The sequence below is a fragment of the Gadus macrocephalus genome, chromosome 4 (assembly GCF_031168955.1).
Source record: "Gadus macrocephalus chromosome 4, ASM3116895v1".
Lineage (NCBI taxonomy): Eukaryota > Metazoa > Chordata > Actinopteri > Gadiformes > Gadidae > Gadus > Gadus macrocephalus.
This window is the reverse complement of record NC_082385.1, coordinates 6,194,086-6,215,694: the sequence shown is the minus strand read 5'-3', so window position 1 is coordinate 6,215,694 and position 21,609 is coordinate 6,194,086. Positions and strand designations below refer to the sequence as shown.

The following is a 21,609-nucleotide window of genomic DNA, read 5'->3' as shown; positions in this document are numbered from 1 at the left end:
TGGGAGATGGTGAAATAATGGTTGGGGGATTGAAATAGGCTGCTCTTAGAATATATCGGTCTATGTCTATGTATGCATTCGATTCAATATAGGCTACGCCTACTGCAACGGGCGATGTGTGCACGGTCCATCAAATAAGACGTGTTGATCATGGGCCATTGTTTTATCCATTGGCCTAGTGTATTTATCATTTTGAAAACACAACCATATCAATCGAACAGTAGAATGCTTGAATATTGTTATGGGTGATTATTAGGCGGGAGAGTGTGACGCTAATGACGAAATTGTCTCTGGGTGTCTCTAGAACAAAGCAAATAGAAATAAAAAGGGCAAATAAAAACGGATCTGCCCAACATTCATTTTATGCAACAATTTGTCAGCTACCTTTTTGTATTTGGTGCAACAGCCTACCTCAGGCAGTTTATTAAAGCCACAGCCAACCTGCGGTTGGCTTGAAAAGTAGTTAAGCTGTAAAAATGTTCCCCCATAAAATAGGTTAATATTATTATTTATACAGTCAAAACGACATAGGCTAATTGGTAGGCCTACGTGGTATAATGTCATACAATTTTTAATAATGGAATATAATTATCTCAAATGATTTATTATGCCTAGGCATTCAGTGGCAGTGGTCGTTGTCGGGTTAATTGCGCATCGGGTGATCTACTGCCGTTCACGTTGATATCCTCCCGTCACAAAGCAAAGTAAACAGTGAATGACCACCGCGGGAGACCCGGACAAGCCTCGACACCCTGCTACTACACTACCCACAGCGCTGTGCGTCGGCACACACAGCCATGTTGTAGGAGGAAATCCTCTTGAGGTGGATTATTGTAATCCGACAGTTGAAGAGAAGTCTGGACGACGCGTCGGATCACGACCAGATCCCGAAGCTCCCCCGCCTCCCCTCACCGCACGGCCTGCTGCTGCACCAGATGCTCCCCGTCCGCAGAACCCGAGCGATGAGACCAGCACACGATCTGACGCCCGTTGTGAGGACCTGAAGGGAGTCAGTCGTTTCCTGGACGAGTCGATTCATCCTCCGAGATAACCTGACAGCACTTCTTCTTCTCTCTGCCATCCCTGCATCTTTAGAGACACCCACAACACCCCGAGAGAAGACCCCCTAAGAAGACAAAATACAGCTTTTCATCTGGCAGCTGAACGAGACCCACCCGGTTCCCCTTCCCCCCTTAGGTTAGGGTTTAGACTGCGATCCGGACCCGGACTGTGCTGTGTTCTCAGGTCTGCTGGGTCCTGTCGCAGGAGGATCCCGAGGTGCTAACACACGGCTAGCTAGCACGGCTAGGCTAGCGAGCTAGCTAGCTCATAAGGGATATCTGGTCCAGTTAGGGACCCGTGTTCAGGTGTGTGTGTGTGTGTGTGTGTGTTTATCCAGAAGAGAGGAAGATGTCGACGAAAGAGCAAAACAAACTGTCCACGGTGGAGAGACCCATCAAAGGTTCGTGATGTCGTGTTAAACAAAGTGTTATCTGAAGTATTGCTCGTTATCTGCCTCGGTACAGGAAGTTACAATCAACTCAGCAGAACGCTGTCCATACCAACTTAATTAATGTAATACTTTCGCGTGAACCCCCGACGATACGTCGATATGTGTAAAATGAATGCTTGTAGGCGATAACGTGGAAGATCCCCCCGGGGAAGACTGTCGAGGTTATGTAAATGAATCAACCCGGAGCTAATCACCTAGCAGGGAAGCTAACGTGTCTCTTCTGAGTGCCAAATGTCAGCCACATACAGAACGTGGAGTCGTTTTTTTATGAAACAGCCACCGTGCGATGACAGCTTCTTTTAAACAGAGGCTCCATTGTCTCTGACCCGGGGGTAGAGCCAGGCAGCTGAACGGGTGCTGGTTCAGTGGACGACACTTCTTAATGCAGCGATGCCGCAGTGTGCAGCTGGCCAGGGGAGAGTGAGCCGGACCCGCCTGCCTGCTCTCAGACTACTGTGCTTTTGGGTGCACAAGGTGGGGTTCCACTGTGGAATGAATGAACGTTCACTGGTAGTCCAAGGTGTGTCTGTTGGCTTTCGTGGGTATGTTTGATTGGTTTAGGGAGGCTTAGAAGGGCAAAGCTGACGGGAGACCATTAAAACCTCCCTTCTTAAGAGATTGCCAGACGGATAGAGAACTCTCTCCTCTACGACCCGAGCAAAGGCGCGCACAACCTGGGCCGCCTCTGTTCAAGTAGTGTGACATTAAACTATCGTCCAGAACGCAATCTAATATTTTATTCATGTAGAACATCAGGTACTCTGTCTATGCTAATGGTGATGGTATATAGAATGCAGCACTCCAAGATGTATAGAGTGATATGCAATGAAATAGCTACGTCAATATTTGAGGGTAGGCGTGTGTAATGCATTTATTGTTGGATAGATTTAATGATTTATAACTACATAATGTTTTCATGCCTGAGCTCAGGTGTAATCCAACCCAGGGAGGAGAAGTGACACGTTTTCACACACAATCCTACTCAACTCGGTGGTGTTACCACCCCCACTGTTCAGAAAGCCCAGGTCGTCCTCACAGGCCAAGCCAGAGTTCAGTCCTCCTCCACAGTCTCTGTTCTCCTCCTGTAGAGCGTGGGCAATGATTCTAGTCTTCCTCTGGGCTGTGTACTGCTTATTTACTGATTGGTAATTGAATCAGGTCGAGCATTTGCAATCAGGGAGTTTGTGTAGGGATTCTGCCCTCGTTCATAATTGATGCACCAGGGACATTGCAAGGAGGTCGTACTATTAAGGAGGCTTACAAAAACAACTAGCCAGTACTTCTTATCATTTGGGATATTCTTATTGTTTAAGAGGGTACAGTTAGAGTTCTGTTCAGGTGGTTGGACTCCATGTCAAAAAATGTAATTTCAATGTAGAATGGCAGAGCTGCTAAGGAACTGCTATTAAGCAGTTGCTTGATTATCCAACACCGTATGGGAGGGCTTGCAAGTAAGGAGAAGGAGTAGATTTGAGAAATGGAAATGACAACATGAAGGTGAAAACACAAACAATGAACTGTTGGGCAATAGAGGAAACAAGATTCACGCATGTTTTTATGCTTTCACTGCAGTGTGCTGTGGACAAAAAACCAACTGACCACATTCAAAACGAAATATTCAAATTAATATATAAATAAGTGGCACCGCCCTCGTAGGATCATAAGCAGCTAGTTGTATGACGTTTATGCTATACTGTCGTGACCTGCAGTGCTGTTTTGTAGTGTGCGGTACTTTGAAATACTAACCTTTATTAAGCTTAACTTTTATTACAAACCAATGTTAGCGCCTTTTGTATTTGGGTAGAAACCACTCGGCAATGAGCTCAAAATGTAGATTGGAGTAAATCCTTGTCTCTGGAAAAGGCGTGTCTCAGTGTCTCACCACACTGCTTTTGCTTGTGAAGACATGCCCCTTGCAACATGCAGCGATGTTAACAAAGCATTCTTGTGATTGTTTGGTAATCTTGATCTTTTGAGGGACTAATTGTGCAATTGTTCCCCAACAAATGATTTGTATCTTTTAGCAGCTTGTTCAGGGAATTATAGAGTCGGGTGACTCTTGGTCTCAAGGTGCACTAAAGAAATAGGTGTATTTGACTGACGTCACATTGCTCAAGTCAAAAAATAAATAAATAAAAATAATAATAAATAAATAATAATATTGAAGAGCCAATGAATCCACCGTTTTAGATGAAATTTGACCATTTAATTCTTTTGGTTTTGGGTTCATTGGCCCTTCTAAGAAATTTAAAATCTTTAAACTCAATGGAAAATATAAGCCTCTGTAATCACTAAATGGTCCCCGTGGAGCCCCGTCTATTTAGCAGGCAGTATCGGGATGTGTGATTAGCTTAGGACCCAGTGTGGGTTAGGCCTTATATGAATTATGAACGTGCAAGATTCGGGAGAGAGAAATCTTATGTAACAGATGAGAAATTATGCTGCTTGTGTAGGTGGTCCCTAGTACACAGAGTACTCTATTACTCTTGCCCGTCCCCGGGAGAAAAGCTTTCCTCACACACTGTTGTTTTTCCTTTTTTGAACGTATTTGTTGACTCAATACCAGGGAAGGGAATGTACAGTAATTCAGTGGAAGATTTATGTTGTGCAAATTGCTGGGTAGGCATTTTACATTCAGTTATGTTAGCAGATACTCGGATCTGAAGTGTGTTACAAATGACACTGATACAAAACACAAGCATCTGATGGAGTGCAGATTAGCTGTAGGATGCTACAGGCGTGGCACATTTAATGGTAATTTTTTTTTATTGCATAGCAGACATTTATGGTTGTATTGGGCCCCTTAGAATGGTTTTTGATCCCACACACACCATACACATGCACATATAAACACTCCCACCTACTAGGATTCCCATCCTCCATGTATAAAGTTCATGAGTGTAAAGCCTGTCACAATACATATGGGCTTTGGGCACGCCCCGAAGAACAGCATTCTTAGCATGACGTAGGACACGCACGCCCTCATGGCCACCTCCCAGAGTATGTGAAGGAGAAGCCATCAATCCATGCATGCATGGTCCTCCTGTCACTCAAAACAGTCCGGTCGGGCAAAAACCAAATGTGTTTTATGATGTCACCGATCACAGATATTTATAGGTAACCAGCACTTCCTCAGGAAGTGAACATTTTTAAAACAATGTGTTGGTTCAATGATATATTGCAAACTGCTGATTTCATTATATTCAATAAGTGAATAATGCTATCATAAACCTTTCCTCAGTTTTGCAGCGCTGCGTGTATTTGCATATGCCATAACTTCACGCTATCACATCGGTAGTAGCTATTACTACAGCGTAACCTCTCCTGTTACGGCGTTAGTGTCTCGCACTAGAACTAAATTAATTAATGACCAACGGATCCGAACGTGAACCAGTTCACAGGCTTCAGAGATGATTGGCCAATCCCGCGACCTGGTTTGGTTTCTGTGTGTCTGCACCACAGCGTTTCAGACGCTCACTGAAATAGGTTGTCTATGAGAATGAAGGCAAGGCGTCCAGGGAATTGTGTGTGTGTGTCTGTGTGTGTGTGTGTGGATGCTCCCCTCTGCGTGTGGGTTCTCGTTTTCGTCTGTGTGCCTGTCGTTTGGGGGTGTGCGTTTGCACATTTGTTTGTGCGTGATTGCCAAATTGATGGCGGGGGATAGGGTACTGAAAGTAGTGCAGCACTCCTGCTCGCTAAGAGCGGGGATTGAGAGCGTGACAACAGGGTGCATGTGTGACTTCACACTGTTGGGTTTTGCCCTGACGATGTGACTCAACACCCAGTTGTTGGATGTGTTGGGCTTGGTGTAGTACTACTTTGTCCTTGGAATATTCCAACCCACCCAGTCTGATTTTCACTACTGTCAGATGGTGCCTGCACGATCTTAATTATATGAACATATGTGCCGGCATAATTTTTTGGCCGGCGTTCCAATAAATATGAAGTGGATCTGTGTACGGTGTGGAGGGGGGGGGGGGGGGGGGGCTGGGGTCGTCTAGTGTGGGGGAGGGGGTTTGAATCCCAGCCCATCCCCAATGTTCGCATCCCTTTGGTCAGGATACCTCTCACCCCTTATTCCTGCTCAGCTCCTGTATTTTAAAGGGACCAAGTCGCTAATTTTTTTTCCCTTTTTCAAAGGGAGCCTTATGACTCTTTGGAAAGGACGGGTTGATGGGTTTGCTGAATGACCTCTGGAAACGACACCACCAAGCGAACACTGGCATCGCACACACGTTACATTAGTAGCTCATAAGTCTATTCCGGTGCGTCAGGCTTTCCCCCCGTGCTAAGATACGACCAAACCTGTGAGAGAAGGTCATTAGGCTGCATCATCTGAACAACATGGCCGGGAGCATTATGTTGTCGAGGAGATCCAGGAGAGTGTTGCGTGAATTCGGTGTCTGTACAAGAAGGGTGGTTCGTATTTAGGTTGGCAGCCCTCCTTGGTATGCGCAGGTTTCAACAGGTCGCAGGGCCAACACACACACACACACACACACACACACACACACACACACACACACACACACACACACACACACACACACACACACACACACACACACACACACACACACACACAGAGCGCATGTGGACGCAATGGTAACTTTACGATTCCTGCTCTGTTATTAAATAATAATAAAATATCAGTTGCTGTACCCAAGTGATTTATTCTTTTAATCAAGCAGCTCTGCCGTTGTAACTTGTATCAACAGTGCGGGCTGGTGAGCCAGGGCTTGCTTAGTAGAGCTGTCCGTGTGAAATAAAGGTTGTGGTGAAGGCGAATTGCAATGGCATGATTCATGTTTGGATCAACAGGAGAACCCAAAGGGAACAGGAAATAGCCGTGGTTGAATTTGAAGGGGAAAATAATGAATCCATAATTCTAGTGTGCAGCATTTTAAACTGCAGCGTGGCTAACGGTGTGATGTCTTTCACGTTGCGCCACAAAGATTTTGGCGTTTATGACACGGCTACGGCGTTTAATAGAATAACGCTACCACACATAACGGCACTGTTTCCCCCCCCCCCCCCCCCCCCCGTTACATGCTTAAGAGCTTGACACGCAAGTTCAGTCATGCATCTGACTTTATGGCTCCCCGATCCTGAATAAGTGGGTTGGAAGTATTTCAACACGGGACCAGCGCTGACACAATTTTAACCGTGTGTGTGTGTGTGTGTGTGTGTGTGTGTGTGTGTGTGTGTGTGTGTGTGTGTGTGTGTGTGTGTGTGTGTGTGTGTGTGTGTGTGTGTGTGTGTGTGTGTGTGTGTCCCTCCCTCCCCCCCCCTCAGCGGTGCCGTACCCCCCGGGGACGGCCCTGACGGTCGGCGACCTGTACGTGGACGGGAAGCCCAGCGTGGAGGTGCTGAAGGGCCATCTGGTGAAGGAGGGGCGGCTGGAGGAGGAGGCGGCGCTCCGCATCATCAACGACGGCGCCAGCATCCTGCGGCAGGAGACCTGCATGCTGGAGGTGGAAGCCCCCATCACAGGTGGGGACGTATGGTCACGCTGGGTCGGAACACAAACAACCGCGTCGACAACAACAACAACATGGGATGATCTCTGGGTGTTGTGGCGTTGACTGTTGCCAGAGAAAGGGTGTTAAGGCTCAGCTATGGTTCCACGTCGACGCTTCGACGCAGTCATGGGTTTTTTGTTATGCGTCGGGTTTTTCGGGTAGCGGACCAATCCCAGCCCTGGCTGCTGCGTCGCCTCGACCCAAGGTTACAATTTGTGGGAGGCGCACAATAGGACATTGCGGTGGACGCAAGGAGAGTCCGCAAGGACCTAATGGGTCCGTAAACCCCCTTGCGTTGCGTCAACGTGACACCATAACCAAGTCTTTAGTGTCAGGGCGGGGTAAGGCAACAGGGTGGCGGAGCAAACCCCTCATTGTACTATCTGGGATCAATGGAGTAGATCTCGTCTGTTTTTAGTGGCTATCGGGTGTTGGACGCCCAACACAATGGGCTTTGGCTTCAATCCCTTCCGGGTTTCGACCCCTGGGCCACAGCGAGCTGCTCTCCGTGGTTATCGGAGAGCCTCCGATAAGTCTGGCTTCCTTCACAGTGGGGGAGAATGACACTTCGACTGTATTATGGGGTGCCTCCTTTCTATTCCGGAGACAATGACGGCCCTTCTTTTTTGTTAATTCACATCAGGACTGGGCTGCAACAATGCGCCAAAAAAAAAAAAAGTGGTGTTGAACTGGTGTTCTGGAGGAAGATTGCAGCAGAGTGATAGTGTGGGCAGTGAGTGGGTTAGTGAGTGGGTTAGTGAGTGGGTTAGTGAGCGGGTTAGTGAGTGGGTAATGTGCGGTGTGGGTGTTTTGCATGCCTGTTGAAAAGCAGGGACGTAAGAGTGCTGGAACAGCAGCAGCACTCTGCAGTCTGGTTAGCTTTGGCGGGGTTCCGGTTAGCGTAGTACAGTACCGCAGTGTTCTCCTTATCACTAAATGGAGCTGTACAATCTGGCTGTTTTCTTGTTGTTAGTTGCGGCCATCGTTTCCTCGTCCTGGTCTTATCTTGATTCGACTGCACATCGAGCGACACATTTATCTGCATGTTGCATTTCTTCATAAATAGCTGCTGTTGCAATACAGACGTGAATGTATATTTTATAAATGCCGAGAATGTATTATAAAGTATTGTAATGTATGTATAGATGGATGAATATATAGATATATCTGAAGGTATACTTTATATAGATACACTTCCATTTATCCGCGAGTGTCTTATCCTCCAGTTTAGCTTTATTTTATTCTGTTATGTCAGTAAGCCGATGCAATTATCCGAAGGGGCTCGCAATGAATTCATTCAGTCATTAAAGATAGGGAAGGCAATTCGTAGAAATCACCTAGGAGCAGGATGGATCTAGCGGCTTCATCCTGCTGTGATGCCTATGTCTCATCGTGTGTGTGTGTGTGTGTGTGTGTGTGTGTGTTTCTTTTACGTGTGTGACTTTTATGTGTGTGTGTGTGTGTCTTTTACGTGTGTGTGTGTTCCCAGTGTGTGGCGACGTCCACGGGCAGTTCTTCGACCTCATGAAGCTGTTTGAGGTGGGCGGCTCCCCCAGCAGCACCCGGTACCTCTTCCTGGGGGACTACGTAGACCGGGGCTACTTCAGCATCGAGGTAAGGCCCTGCTGCTAATCGCAGTTGCAAACCGTTAGAATCATTCGACTTGGTGTTCGGGTGCAGGAGGTTGTCTGTTCGAATCCCACCGAGGCCGGGGCCGTCTTTGTACCGTAATTCAGTTATCGTAGGGATGGGATATTGAAATGTGGTGTGTGTGTGTGTGTGGTCCTTCTCCTCCTCCGCATACCTTTTTTGACATGTCACTTTATAAAGTAGTTTTTTTGTCTCTGGCTTTGGGGAGGCGAAAGTGCTGCAGGAAACGACCCTCCCCTTCTCCCCCCACGAACGAATGCTTTCATAATCCCAATTTCCAACATTTGACTTTGACCTCGAGCGCCAGATGTTGTTGGTTCAAAATACCGCCGTGACTCACTGGTTCAACCGCTGAACAGTGAAAGTATTGAAATGACCGGTCAGTGCAAAGGAATAGGAAATAAGACGAAGGAGATCTTAACAGGTTTGTCTCTGTCCCCCCGTCCCCCCCCCCCAACGCCAAGCTTGTTTCCACAGAAACAAGCCTATTAATAAGTCTTCACATCAGCCTTGGATGCTGCCTTCTGGCTCCCCTGTCCCACTTTGAGAGCGTCTCAGGGCAGCGTGGTGAGCCGCGCCGGAACCGCGATGCACAAACATGATTTATCTTTCTGGGTCTCCGTCTTTTCTCTGCTGCGTATTGTTAATTAAAAAAAATCCCTTGGATAAGGTGTTTATCAATCCCAGATAGGAAACGATTGTGTCCCAGCCGAAAGTACCGGACACTAACTAGAAATGAAAGCAAGAGATGTGGAATGATGCGGAGGAGTGGAGCAAATGAATGCTATTGGTTTAATCGGGTTGCGGTTCATTAACAAGTCGTTTAGCAGACTCTTTCATCCAAACTGACTGGCGGAGGCTATAGTTGTGTCTTTAGGGAGCAGGTAGACGTGGGGAGCTTGTTTTGTTCAGGTCACATTTTTGGGACATTGGGGCTTCAACCCGTAACTTTTTCTGCTGATCACTGCTCTTCAGATGAAACCGCAACGTGACTGTATTGAGGTCTGGCTCTAGCGAAGTCCGTCTCTATGTGGTGGCAAATGAAAACCTAGTACTTTTTTTTTTTTTTTTTTAAGCCGGTTTGAGAGTTGTAAAGGGAGAGTGCGGAAAAGAGCTGAAGGAGCAGAGACGAAGGAGATAAAAAAAAAACTCCACTGCTTTATTCCCTCCCTAGTTTCTCTTGATATTGAGTGGTGCTGCATTCACGCACCTGTGGTGGAGCTATGGTAACACCGTGGGCAGGCATGTGACGGACAGGCGAGATGGGATTGCCGAACCAATCGGGGAAGAGATGCCCTGATTGGTTCAGAAATCAGCAGGGAGTGGGCTGAAATCTAAACGGTATGGAGGCAGCCGCAGTCAACCAGAGACGATATTGTCACAGAGCATTTCACTCGCTAATGGCTGACGGATTGCTATGGGATTTCTAACAAATTACACTCAAATGATGGCCCTTAAATCTTGCCTACAGCACCTTTTTATAACAATTCACAATTCTTACCTTTTGAGGCTCCCAACCATGATCATAATATAAAACAAAACCAGCGTGTAGTTCAATAATTCAAATATGAATCATTCTCCTCTCTCTTTCTCTCTCCCCGTCTCTCTCATGCTCTCTGTTTCTGTCTCTCTCTCTCTTTCTCTTTGTTTCGGTCTATCTCTGTCTCTCTGTTTTGGTCTGTCTCTCTGTTTCGGTCTGTCTCTCTCTCGGTTTCGATCCATCTCTCTCTCTGTTTCGGTCTCTCTCTGTCTGTGTGCAGTGTGTCCTCTTCCTATGGACCCTGAAGATCAACCACCCCAACACCCTGTTCCTGCTGCGGGGGAACCATGAGTGCAGACACCTCACAGAGTACTTCACCTTCAAACAGGAATGTGAGTGGCTGTGGTCTTCTCGCACGTTCACGGGGTTCAACGTCCCGCTGAGATCGGTGGCACCTGCAATATTTGTCATGGTGCCTGTGGTAGACTTTCTAAAATATCTTAATACTGTATGTTAATTGTGAAGTGTGTATGAACCGTATTAGTTAACATTTTCCTGGGGTTTAGGCTTCTGTTAATGTCCCATCCTAGCCTAAGGATGACCCTTGCAGCATGCAGTCTTTGTGGTTCTTCAACATGATACCTGATGCTGCACTCCTTCTTTATGACCGACACCCCAATTTCCATGTGCCTTCTCCAGCCTTTCCCGCTATTGTTCTGTGTTGTACAGTTCCTCCTTCTGTTAATATAAACAGCGTCCTTCCCCGCAAGTTATTGACAATGATTAACTGCACAAATGACTAATGTATGACCTTAAAAGGTACGAAAAAGTATTGTGTTTATTTGTGCAAGTCTTATTTGTTTTTAGGTGGGGCTGTATGGCGATAGAAAAAAAAAAAATACATTTGCCAAACTTTTTGGTGTTCGATAATTACAGTGAATACTAAAGAATGTCGGTGCTCATTATTTTGGGCCAAAGTTCTATGTTGCACGAGCGAGCAGCTTCTTGCACTGCCGCTGGAATCAAAGACTCCTGCTGACAATGGTTGGAACTCGGTACGGCAATCGATTTTAGGGTGTCGCTGAAACTTGTTGCAACCTGCGGGTTCCCTGGTATGTGCACGTAGTCTACAACGTTCCAGGAGTGCATGGCGCTGTGTCTTCCAATGTCCATGCATTCATAAAGTGTGTGTGCGTGTGTGTGTGCGTGGGGCCCCTCGCAGGTAAAATAAAGTACTCTGAGCGAGTGTACGATGCCTGCATGGAGGCCTTCGACTGCCTGCCCCTGGCCGCCCTTCTGAACCAGCAGTTCCTCTGCGTCCACGGGGGTCTCAGCCCCGAGATCACCTGTCTGGATGACATACGCAAGGTAAGGCACACACATAGTTACTGAAGTGCAGACTTTCAGCTTTAAAGGGGACCTTATATACCACCAGATGTTGTTGCGATTCGCCGTTTTGGAAATCGGCATCTTCTGACGTCACAAGTGGGCGTGTCCACCTAGAGGTGTGCTGGATAGATCAGTCTACCAGCCCTACCCAGTGCATTGTAGCAAACGTTGCTGATCTATCCGTCATACATCTAGGTGGAAACACTAATCACACTCGCACCTGGTGGTGGGATAATGTGTCCCCTTTTTTAATTCAAGCGGTTGAGCAAAAATATGGTCTGGAGGTAGGAAGGATAGTTCTAGGGGTTAGGGTGAAAAAGTCCCGGGTTCAATCTCAACAATGAACGCTAAGCTTGCAGGCATCCTTAAGTAGGCGGCACCTACTGCGATAGCCCGTCGCTTAAGAGCCCCCTACTGGTTCATGAGTGACAGGCCCCTTAATTCACCGTTGGCTTTGGTTCAAAGCTTCTTGTGTTAGTTTATGAAAATGGTAGCTAAGGCGGTAGAGCCAGGTCTGTGGACTGGTGGGTTGATGGTTAGATGCCTTCCCGATACTGTTGAGGTGTTTGCAGTTTGCTGTTTTCATTTATTATTTAGACATTTAGCAAAACACAGTTTTGATCCAAAGCGTTCTTATTAGATGTTTGTTATTATTGAGCAGCTAGGGCTTTCGGGGTTTGTTTCATGAGTCAACCCCCCCCCCCCCCCCCCCCCTGACCAGTAGTCTATTGAAGAGCTGGTCGATACTACAGCTGGTGTGGGAATGTGAGACGGGGAAAAAGTGTCTTTAAAAACACGCTTGAACTGTCTTACTGGCTGTAAATTCGGCTAATAAATACAGACCAAAATTTTAAGTCACAGCGGTTGGTGAATTGCGTGGACAGTCTAAGGGCTTCGATGGCTTTTATAACGTTGCCCCCCCCCCCCCAGCACTGCAAAGGGGCTGTGATTACTGTGACTGTTTTACTGGCTCGGTGCACCCACGGCAACTAAATTAGGTTTCACCGTTGTGGAATTATCTTTGGCGAGAGTTTGTTGAGTTGCCAAAGTGATCCGGTATGGTAAGCTGTGACCTGACTTGGGATGTATAACCATTTAATTACTACGGGCCGTCTAATCGTCTTAATCGGCTTAGCGCGGTTATTGTTCCGCGTGGAAAGCTCCTTGTTAATTGGGTTTCACAGTAGATCCTCTTATTGTTTTCCTAGCTGGACCGCTTCAAAGAGCCGCCGGCGTTCGGGCCCATGTGTGACCTGCTGTGGTCGGACCCCGGGGAGGACTACGGCTCGGAGAAGACCCAGGAGCACTTCTGCCACAACAGCGTCCGGGGGTGCTCCTACTTCTACAGGTATTTCCTCCTCCTCCACCGCTTCCTTTACCACCTCCTCCACCTCCACCTCCTCCTCCTCCTCCTCCTCGCCTTCCTTAACCACCGACTCTTCCTTCACCACCTCCTCGTCTTGCTTCACCAACTCCTCTTCCTTCACCAACTCCTCCTCCTCCTCCTCCTCGCCTTCCTTAACCACCTGCTCTTCCTTCACCACCTCCTCGTCTTGCTTCACCACCTCCTCATCTTCCTTCACCACCTCCTCCTCCTCCTCCTCGTCTTCCTTCACCTCCTCCTCCTCCTCCTCCTCCTCGTCTTCCTTCACCTCCTCCTCCTCCTCCTCCTCGTCTTCCTTCACCTCCTCCTCCTCCTCCTCCTCCTCTTGCTTCACCACCTCCTAATCTTGCTTCACCACCTCCTCCTCCTCCTCCTCGTCTTCCTTCACCACCTCCTCCTCCTCTTCCTTCACCATCTCCTTGTCTTGCTTCACCACCTCCTCGTCTTCCTTCACCACCTCCTCCTCCTCCTCTTGCTTCACCACCTCCTCATCTTGCTTCACCACCTCCTCCTCCTCCTCCTCGTCTTCCTTCACCACCTCCTCCTCCTCCTCCTCCTCGTCTTCCTTCACCACCTCCTCCTCCTCCTCCTCGTCTTCCTCCTCCTCCTCCTCTTCCTTCACCACCTCCTCCTCCTCCTCCTCCTCTTCCTTCACCACCTCCTCCTCCTCCACCTCCTCTTCCTTTTACCAAACTACAGAGCGCGACCCATTCCGTTCTGGTTCATGGTCTGCTTGGTTATGATTTGGATTAAGGGCATGAAGCAGACGCTTTTATCCAAAGCGACTTACAATAAGTACATTTGTCAGAAGAAGGGAAACAATATATCGCTGTCAGTACAGTAAGGATGTTCATATAACCAAGTGCCAAGCACTCACAATTGTTAGGTTAACCCATTCCAGTATACAGGACATCAAAGACCCTACAACAAAGACAGCTAGGATAAGATGTTACACAATGGCAAGTATTATTTTTAAGTACAAGTGCATACAATATACAATAAGTGTGTAGATTAAGTGCCAGGACTCATAAAATACAACAAGTGCGTAATAGTGGCCTGGGGGTATAAGGGGGGAGGCAATGCAGAGTCTAGATGACCTCTGAACAAGTGTGTCTTGAGTCTTTTGTGATTTGCGGTCATCATTAACTTTTTTTAGTCTGATACCCAACGCTTGTCCGTTTTGGCTCCGTAATAACGGAGCCAAAACGGACAAGCGGACAAACGGATGCAAACACATACGCTGCAGGCATTGGGGATCGAACCCAGTACCCTCAAGCTGGGAGCCTCTTGTGTGAAGTCCTCTCACACAAGCCGGCATTAGCTCACGTCGTTTCCAGACCGAGCTCACCCGTGTTTATATTGGGTATATCTTGTAAAGGTTGCATTTAGTATGAAACACAGGTTATATATTCTGTGTCAACCTCCCGGCAATTGAGGACTGTTTTTCTTTCTGTTGCCATGATTTCCATATGGCATTCAGCTCTAAAAGCCTTCACTCTCAAGAGGGGCCAAGGTCATTGGGAAGAGCTTGCAGTGGGTTTGACCTGCATATTCGTGCATGTAATATCCCAGCGAATCGCTCTGTCTATTAGCCTTGGTCCACCGGAAAATACTGTCAGAAAAGCAAGCACACCAGTGAATGGTGATGTGTTCATGATTTTGTATATATTGAAGACAAATATGCACAGCTCTGTTGTCCTGGCTTCCGGAACAGTCTGCTAGAGAGCCTGACGGTGTCGTATAGTCTGACATTATTTTTTACGTATTCTTATATTAAAGTGTACCTTGTTTTTTGTATCTCAGGAGATTTGTTTCGATGACCTAGTCAACCGCTGTACCTCAAATGTATCTCTATTATTGTTACTATTTTGTTAAACAAATTGTATTTCTTGTTACTGTTGTCTGCATTTCCCCAATTCCCCCATTGTGTTTTTTCGTGAAATGTGCTGTGCATGTATAAAGCTTTGGTAGTTTGATTCTACATCCCGGTATGTGTTTGTTCCTCAGTTACCCTGCAGTATGTGACTTCCTGATGAACAATAATCTGTTGTCAGTAATACGAGCTCACGAGGCGCAAGATGCTGGGTACGTACCAAACACTTTCCAAAAACACAGTTTGATGATAGATTAATTGTCTGCATTTATGTATTGATATTAGTGCTGTCAAGCAATTAAAATATATAATCACGATTAATCGCATTAATGCCATAGTTAACTCACGATTAATCGCGAAATCGCAATTTTTTTTCTATGCTAAATATCCCTTGATTTCTTTGTCCCATTGATTTTTCTCATTTTAATGCTCTTATCAACATGGAGAAGTGCATCGGCTTGCCTTGTGCAAATGTTTTTTTATTGATAACAACATTGGCATATACTGATCAAAACAGGACGATACAAAAAAAAGGCTATAGTGCAATCAAACGATGAACATACAAACATACTGCCTTGAACATAGCAGTCAGGCTACTGCTTCTTTGTTTTGATCCAAAGGAAAAAAAAAAAAGAATTACGTTAATCGCGCGATAAAAAAATGAACGCTGTTAAAATTGGTTTGCGTTAACACAGATAAAAAAGCCATAATCGGCTTCTATCTTTCATCAGTACATGACCATATGTACTGCACAGTATACTTTTTTTTATTATTGTCTCTCCACGATTGGGTTTTGAATGTATTTGAATAAAGTTTTTTCATTTAGCTCATACAGTGCCATGACTGTCCTCTCTCTGCCTTCTCGTTATAGGTACCGAATGTACAGAAAAAGTCAAACAACAGGCTTCCCATCTTTAATCACCATCTTCTCTGCGCCTAACTACCTGGACGTATACAACAACAAAGGTACGTGAAAAGGATTATTCTTTTTATGTGCACCGGAAACCATGGCAACGCTTAATGGAAACCTTGGCAACAAGGGTTGCTCCTGGCCTCGTGAATATACGTGTGTGTGTGTGTGTGTGTGTGTGTGTGTGTGTGTGTGTGTGTGTGTGTGTGTGTGTGTGTGTGTGTGTGTGTGTGTGTGTGTGTGTGTGTGTGTGTGTGTGTGTGTGTGTGTGTGTGTGTGTGTGTGTGTGTGTGTGTGTGTCCCCGTCCCTCCCCCCACAGCGGCGGTGCTGAAGTATGAGAACAACGTGATGAACATCCGCCAGTTCAACTGCTCTCCTCATCCATACTGGCTGCCCAACTTCATGGACGTCTTCACCTGGTCCCTGCCCTTCGTAGGGGAGAAAGGTAGAGCAAAACACCTGGACCTACCCACGGACCCCTGAAGACCAGTACCATGACTACCCTCTACTATAGACCAGTACCATGACTACCCTTTACCATAGACCAGTACCATAACTACCCTTTACTATAGACCAGTACCATAACTACCCTTTACCATAGACCAGTACCATAACTACCCTTTACCATAGACCAGTACCATAACTACCCTTTACTATAGACCAGTACCATAACTACCCTTTACTATAGACCAGTACCATAACTACCCTTTACCATAGACCAGTACCATAACTACCCTTTACCATAGACCAGTACCATAACTACCCTCTACTATAGACCAGTACCATAACTACCCTTTACTATAGACCAGTACCATAACTACCCTTTACCATAGACCAGTACCATAACTACCCTTTACTATAGACCAGTACCATAACTACCCTTTACTATAGACCAGTACCATAACTACCCTTTACTATAGACCAGTACCATAACTACCCTTTACTATAGACCAGTACCATAACTACCCTTTACTATAGACCAGTACCATAACTACCCTTTACCATAGACCAGTACCATAACTACCCTTTACTATAGACCAGTACCATAACTACCCTTTACTATAGACCAGTACCATAACTACCCTTTACTATAGACCAGTACCATAACTACCCTTTACTATAGACCAGTACCATAACTACCCTTTACTATAGACCAGTACCATAACTACCCTCTACTATAGACCAGTACCATGACTACCCTTTACTATAGACCAGTACCATAACTACCCTTTACCATAGACCAGTACCATGACTACCCTTTACTATAGACCAGTACCATGACTACCCTTTACCATAGACCAGTACCATGACTACCCTTTACTATAGACCAGTACCATAACTACCCTTTACTATAGACCAGTACCATAACTACCCTTTACTATAGACCAGTACCATAACTACCCTTTACTATAGACCAGTACCATAACTACCCTTTACTATAGACCAGTACCATAACTACCCTTTACCATAGACCAGTACCATAACTACCCTTTACTATAGACCAGTACCATAACTACCTAGACCAGTACCATAACTACCCTTTACTATAGACCAGTACCATAACTACCCTTTACTATAGACCAGTACCATAACTACCCTTTACTATAGACCAGTACCATAACTACCCTTTACCATAGACCAGTACCATAACTACCCTTTACCATAGACCAGTACCATAACTACCCTTTACTATAGACCAGTACCATAACTACCCTTTACTATAGACCAGTACCATAACTACCCTTTACTATAGACCAGTACCATAACTACCCTCTACTATAGACCAGTACCATAACTACCCTTTACTATAGACCAGTACCATAACTACCCTCTACTATAGACCAGTACCATAACTACCCTTTACTATAGACCAGTACCATAACTACCCTCTACTATAGACCAGTACCATAACTACCCTTTACTATAGACCAGTACCATGACTACCCTTTACTATAGACCAGTACCATAACTACCCTTTACTATAGACCAGTACCATGACTACCCTTTACTATAGACCAGTACCATAACTACCCTTTACTATAGACCAGTACCATAACTACCCTTTACTATAGACCAGTACCATAACTACCCTTTACTATAGACCAGTACCATAACTACCCTTTACTATAGACCAGTACCATGACTACCCTTTACTATAGACCAGTACCATGACCATTATCCTATTGTAGACCAGTACCATGACCCCCTGACTCTATTGTAGGCCTCACCCAGCCCCTCTACTGCAGACCAGTACAGTGATGGGCCACGCTGTGCTACAGACCAGTACAGTGATAGGCCACGCTGTGCTACAGACCAGTACAGTGATGGGCCACGCTGTGCTACAGACCAGTACAGTGATGGGCCACGCTGTGCTACAGACCAGTACAGTGATGGGCCACGCTGTGCTACAGACCAGTACAGTGATGGGCCACGCTGTGCTACAGACCAGTACAGTGATGGGCCACGCTGTGCTACAGACCAGTACAGTGATGGGCCACGCTGTGCTACAGACCAGTACAGTGATGGGCCACGCTGTGCTACAGACCAGTACAGTGATGGGCCACGCTGTGCTACAGACCAGTACAGTGATGGGCCACGCTGTGCTACAGACCAGTACAGTGATGGGCCACGCTGTGCTACAGACCAGTACAGTGATGGGCCACGCTGTGCTACAGACCAGTACAGTGATGGGCCACGCTGTGCTACAGACCAGTACACTTCAGCTCCTTCCTCCGCTCACAATCCCCAAACAAAGTGGTCTCATTATTTCCACTGGTGTGAAATGTATTATCTAGAAGTGCCTATTTATTTATTCATGAATTGTTCCTTTCCATAAATCTATAGTGTGTGCATTGGGAAGCCCATTATAAACATCATTGGTCACGCCTACTTACTTATGCTTATGTCTTACCAAGACTTGTCCACAGCCTTGTAAAATATTTTATTAAAAAAATAAGTTTTTTTTAATTTATTTTTTATGAGCCCCAATTTGAGGTGTGATGTTGAGGATCCGTTACATAACGCCTGTCCAGCGGATCTGCCAATCACGGCTCTGGGTGGAGACTCACACTTGTGATGTCACAAAAGGGGGATGGAGAAACGACTTGTAATAGCTAATAAACAGCACACCTGGTATCGACATGGGGCTCCTTTTAACACGCCTTAAAAACATGTTTTAAAACGCCGACCTGTTCATTGCCAGTGGCCTCAGTGGGTGACGCGTGTTCTTAACATGTTTTCATTGTCTCCTACTAGTGACGGAGATGCTGGTCAACGTGTTGAACATCTGCTCCGATGACGAGCTCATGTCGGAGGGTGACGATACATGCGAGGGTACGACCGACTCGCAAACCCCCACACACACACACACACACACACACACACACACACACACACACACACACACACACACACACACACACACACACACACACACACACACACACACACACACACACACACACACACACTCAAACATCTTCTCTGTGTGTTCAGGTTGTTTTAAAGGGACAGGTCACCCCAACAGACAATCACTCTGACAGACACATATACACACACACACACACACACACACACACACACACACACACACACACACACACACACACACACACACACACACACACACACACACACACACACACACACACACACACACACACACACGCGCAGGTGGTCCCCACCCCGGTTTGGTTCCAAGGAGAACTTGAGTCCCTCTGCATTCTGGCTTTAGTTTCTTTCATAGACTCCAGATGCTCTGTTGGAGCCCAGAGATCTGTGGTCTTGACCCCACTGGCGACAATGTGGGAGAGTATTGGAAAGCACTGATTGCCCAACCAGAACCATCGACTGACCCTGTAGCTTCTGCACTCTATTAGGGTGTTTTGTTTTTTTTAAGTTGGGCAGCACCAATGTTGAGTTGCTCATATATTGACTTGTGTGCTGTTTTCTGGGGTTCCTTCTGTGGTCTTATCTTTGCTAAATTACTTTGTACGAATGTTTTGAGCACATTGTTTGGTGGATGAGTTTGAAACTAGCGAATTTTCAGCAAGATTTGTCATCCCCGGTGTCATTATCAGTATGATGGGATGTTTCTGGGACGTAGTCGCGGCACGGTGCCGAGTTTTCCACCTCGGATCCTCGGTAACTATGGCGATAAGTCCCGTAACACAGAGCGTGCTTATCGGCAACGCGGCTAATCCTACATGAGGGGGGGGAGAATGCTTTGACACCCCCATGATACTCGTCATTCTCATGTTACGGGACGAGACCAACTAAGCGAACCCAGGAATCAGGGATCAATCCACACAGAGAGTTACGAGACATAGCCCGTCTGCTGGCCTTCAAGCCCCCCCCCCCCCCCCCTACAGCAGAGAGACTAAGTCAGGCCAGCAAGCCAACAATGAAAAAAAATAAAGAAAAGGATAATTCAAGTTGTCTTGGCAACTACCTCTGCGGTGGATCTCTTTGAACAGATAACGTATTCAGAGAGAGAGAGAGAGAGAGAGAGAGAGAGAGAGAGAGAGAGAGAGAGAGAGAGAGAGAGAGAGAGAGAGAGAGAGAGAGAGAGAGAGAGAGAGAGAGAGAGAGAGAGAGAGAGAGAGAGAGAGAGAGAGAGAGAGAGAGAGAGAGAGAGAGAGAGAGAGAGAGAGAGAGAGAGAGAGAGAACACCATTTTCTAGAGGGGCTCTGGGTGGGGCTCGCGTCGGCTCTTCTCAGGGTCTTGCGGAGACGGTTGGCGCCGCTAGTTCTGCCCTGCTCCTCCTCTGATTGGTCGGGGCTGCACGGCAGCCTAGAGGGGCGGGAGCAGGCGAGCCTCCTTCCCCCGCTGTTCCTCCGCGGGTCACGTGATCAGCGCTCTTCTCTTTGAGTCGGTCGGGCCCACTGAGAGGGAGTGGCTTAGCCGGGGAGGTTTGACTCCTCCTCCCGTAAGATGACTGATGATATATGGGGCCGGCAGTACCTCAGGAGGTAGAGCGGGTTGGCTGGTAACAGCAAGGTTGCTAGTTCGATCCCCGGCTCCTCCTTGCCAGGTGTTTAGGTGTCCCTGAGCCAGGCACCTCACCCTGACTGCTCCTGACGAGCTGGCTGTGGCCTCACACGGCTGACATCGCCGTCGGCGTGTGAATGTCAGGCAATATTGTAAAGCGCCTTGGATAAAAGTGCAATATTAATGCAGTCCTTTCACCATTTATATAAAGGGTATATTCCTGGTTGTTTTTTATTAGAAGACTAATTCTCCTTGACTGGTCCTGCGACGAGTGTGATTTTAGTTTTATTAAATTAAGCTAATTTCATCAGGCAGGTCTTTTGGGTGGAGGATATTTGTGGTTGCAGGAATTCTGGTTGGGAAAATGAGTTGAAGAACAATGCAATCTGTTCCAGATTACCAAGCATGGCTGTGTGGGAGATGGAGTGAGAGCTCATTTAGGGTGGATTAGGTTTTGGGTGTTGGTGTTTTAATCTCGTTCAGTGATGGGATCAAGGGATCAAACCTGAAACCTTTTAACCGTCAGTTAAGTGAACTGAGTGAACTTAAGTCATTATGCAGGTGTTGGAGTAAATGTCCCCTTTGCCTAAATGACTTGAATATTAGTGCTCACTTCCTTTTAGACACCTGCTTTTTACTCATATCCGTCGCTTTACTATCTAAAGCCACTTGTAGGGAACACAGGCTCCTCTTATTAAAGAACATATAAAGGTTATGTATCTTGCTCAAGGTGAACTACAGACAGACACAGAACATAGGCACTACACAACACTGAAACACACTTGTGTAACAATGTAATGTGTGTGTGTGTGTGTGTGTGTGCACAATACAATAAAATAAAATGCAGTTCATTGCCCATGGGGACTTCTGCTCATTCTTCTCTTGCTGTGCACATGAC

The 21,609-nt window shown here is 46.5% G+C and overlaps 1 protein-coding gene across 1 annotated transcript in view; it reads left to right on the top strand.

Annotated features, from left to right (window-relative positions):
* The first annotated feature begins 658 nt into the window (after positions 1-658).
* ppp3ccb (protein phosphatase 3, catalytic subunit, gamma isozyme, b) overlaps positions 659-21,609 on the top strand; it is a 26,029-nt gene continuing 5,078 nt past the window's right edge. Inside the window, 10 exon segments of the mRNA XM_060049696.1 lie at positions 659-1,462; positions 6,809-7,006; positions 8,525-8,649; positions 10,446-10,557; positions 11,388-11,533; positions 12,763-12,902; positions 14,946-15,023; positions 15,683-15,777; positions 16,042-16,167; positions 18,978-19,055. Coding sequence (XP_059905679.1) covers positions 1,411-1,462; positions 6,809-7,006; positions 8,525-8,649; positions 10,446-10,557; positions 11,388-11,533; positions 12,763-12,902; positions 14,946-15,023; positions 15,683-15,777; positions 16,042-16,167; positions 18,978-19,055 — 1,150 coding nt within the window. The 5' untranslated portion in view covers positions 659-1,410.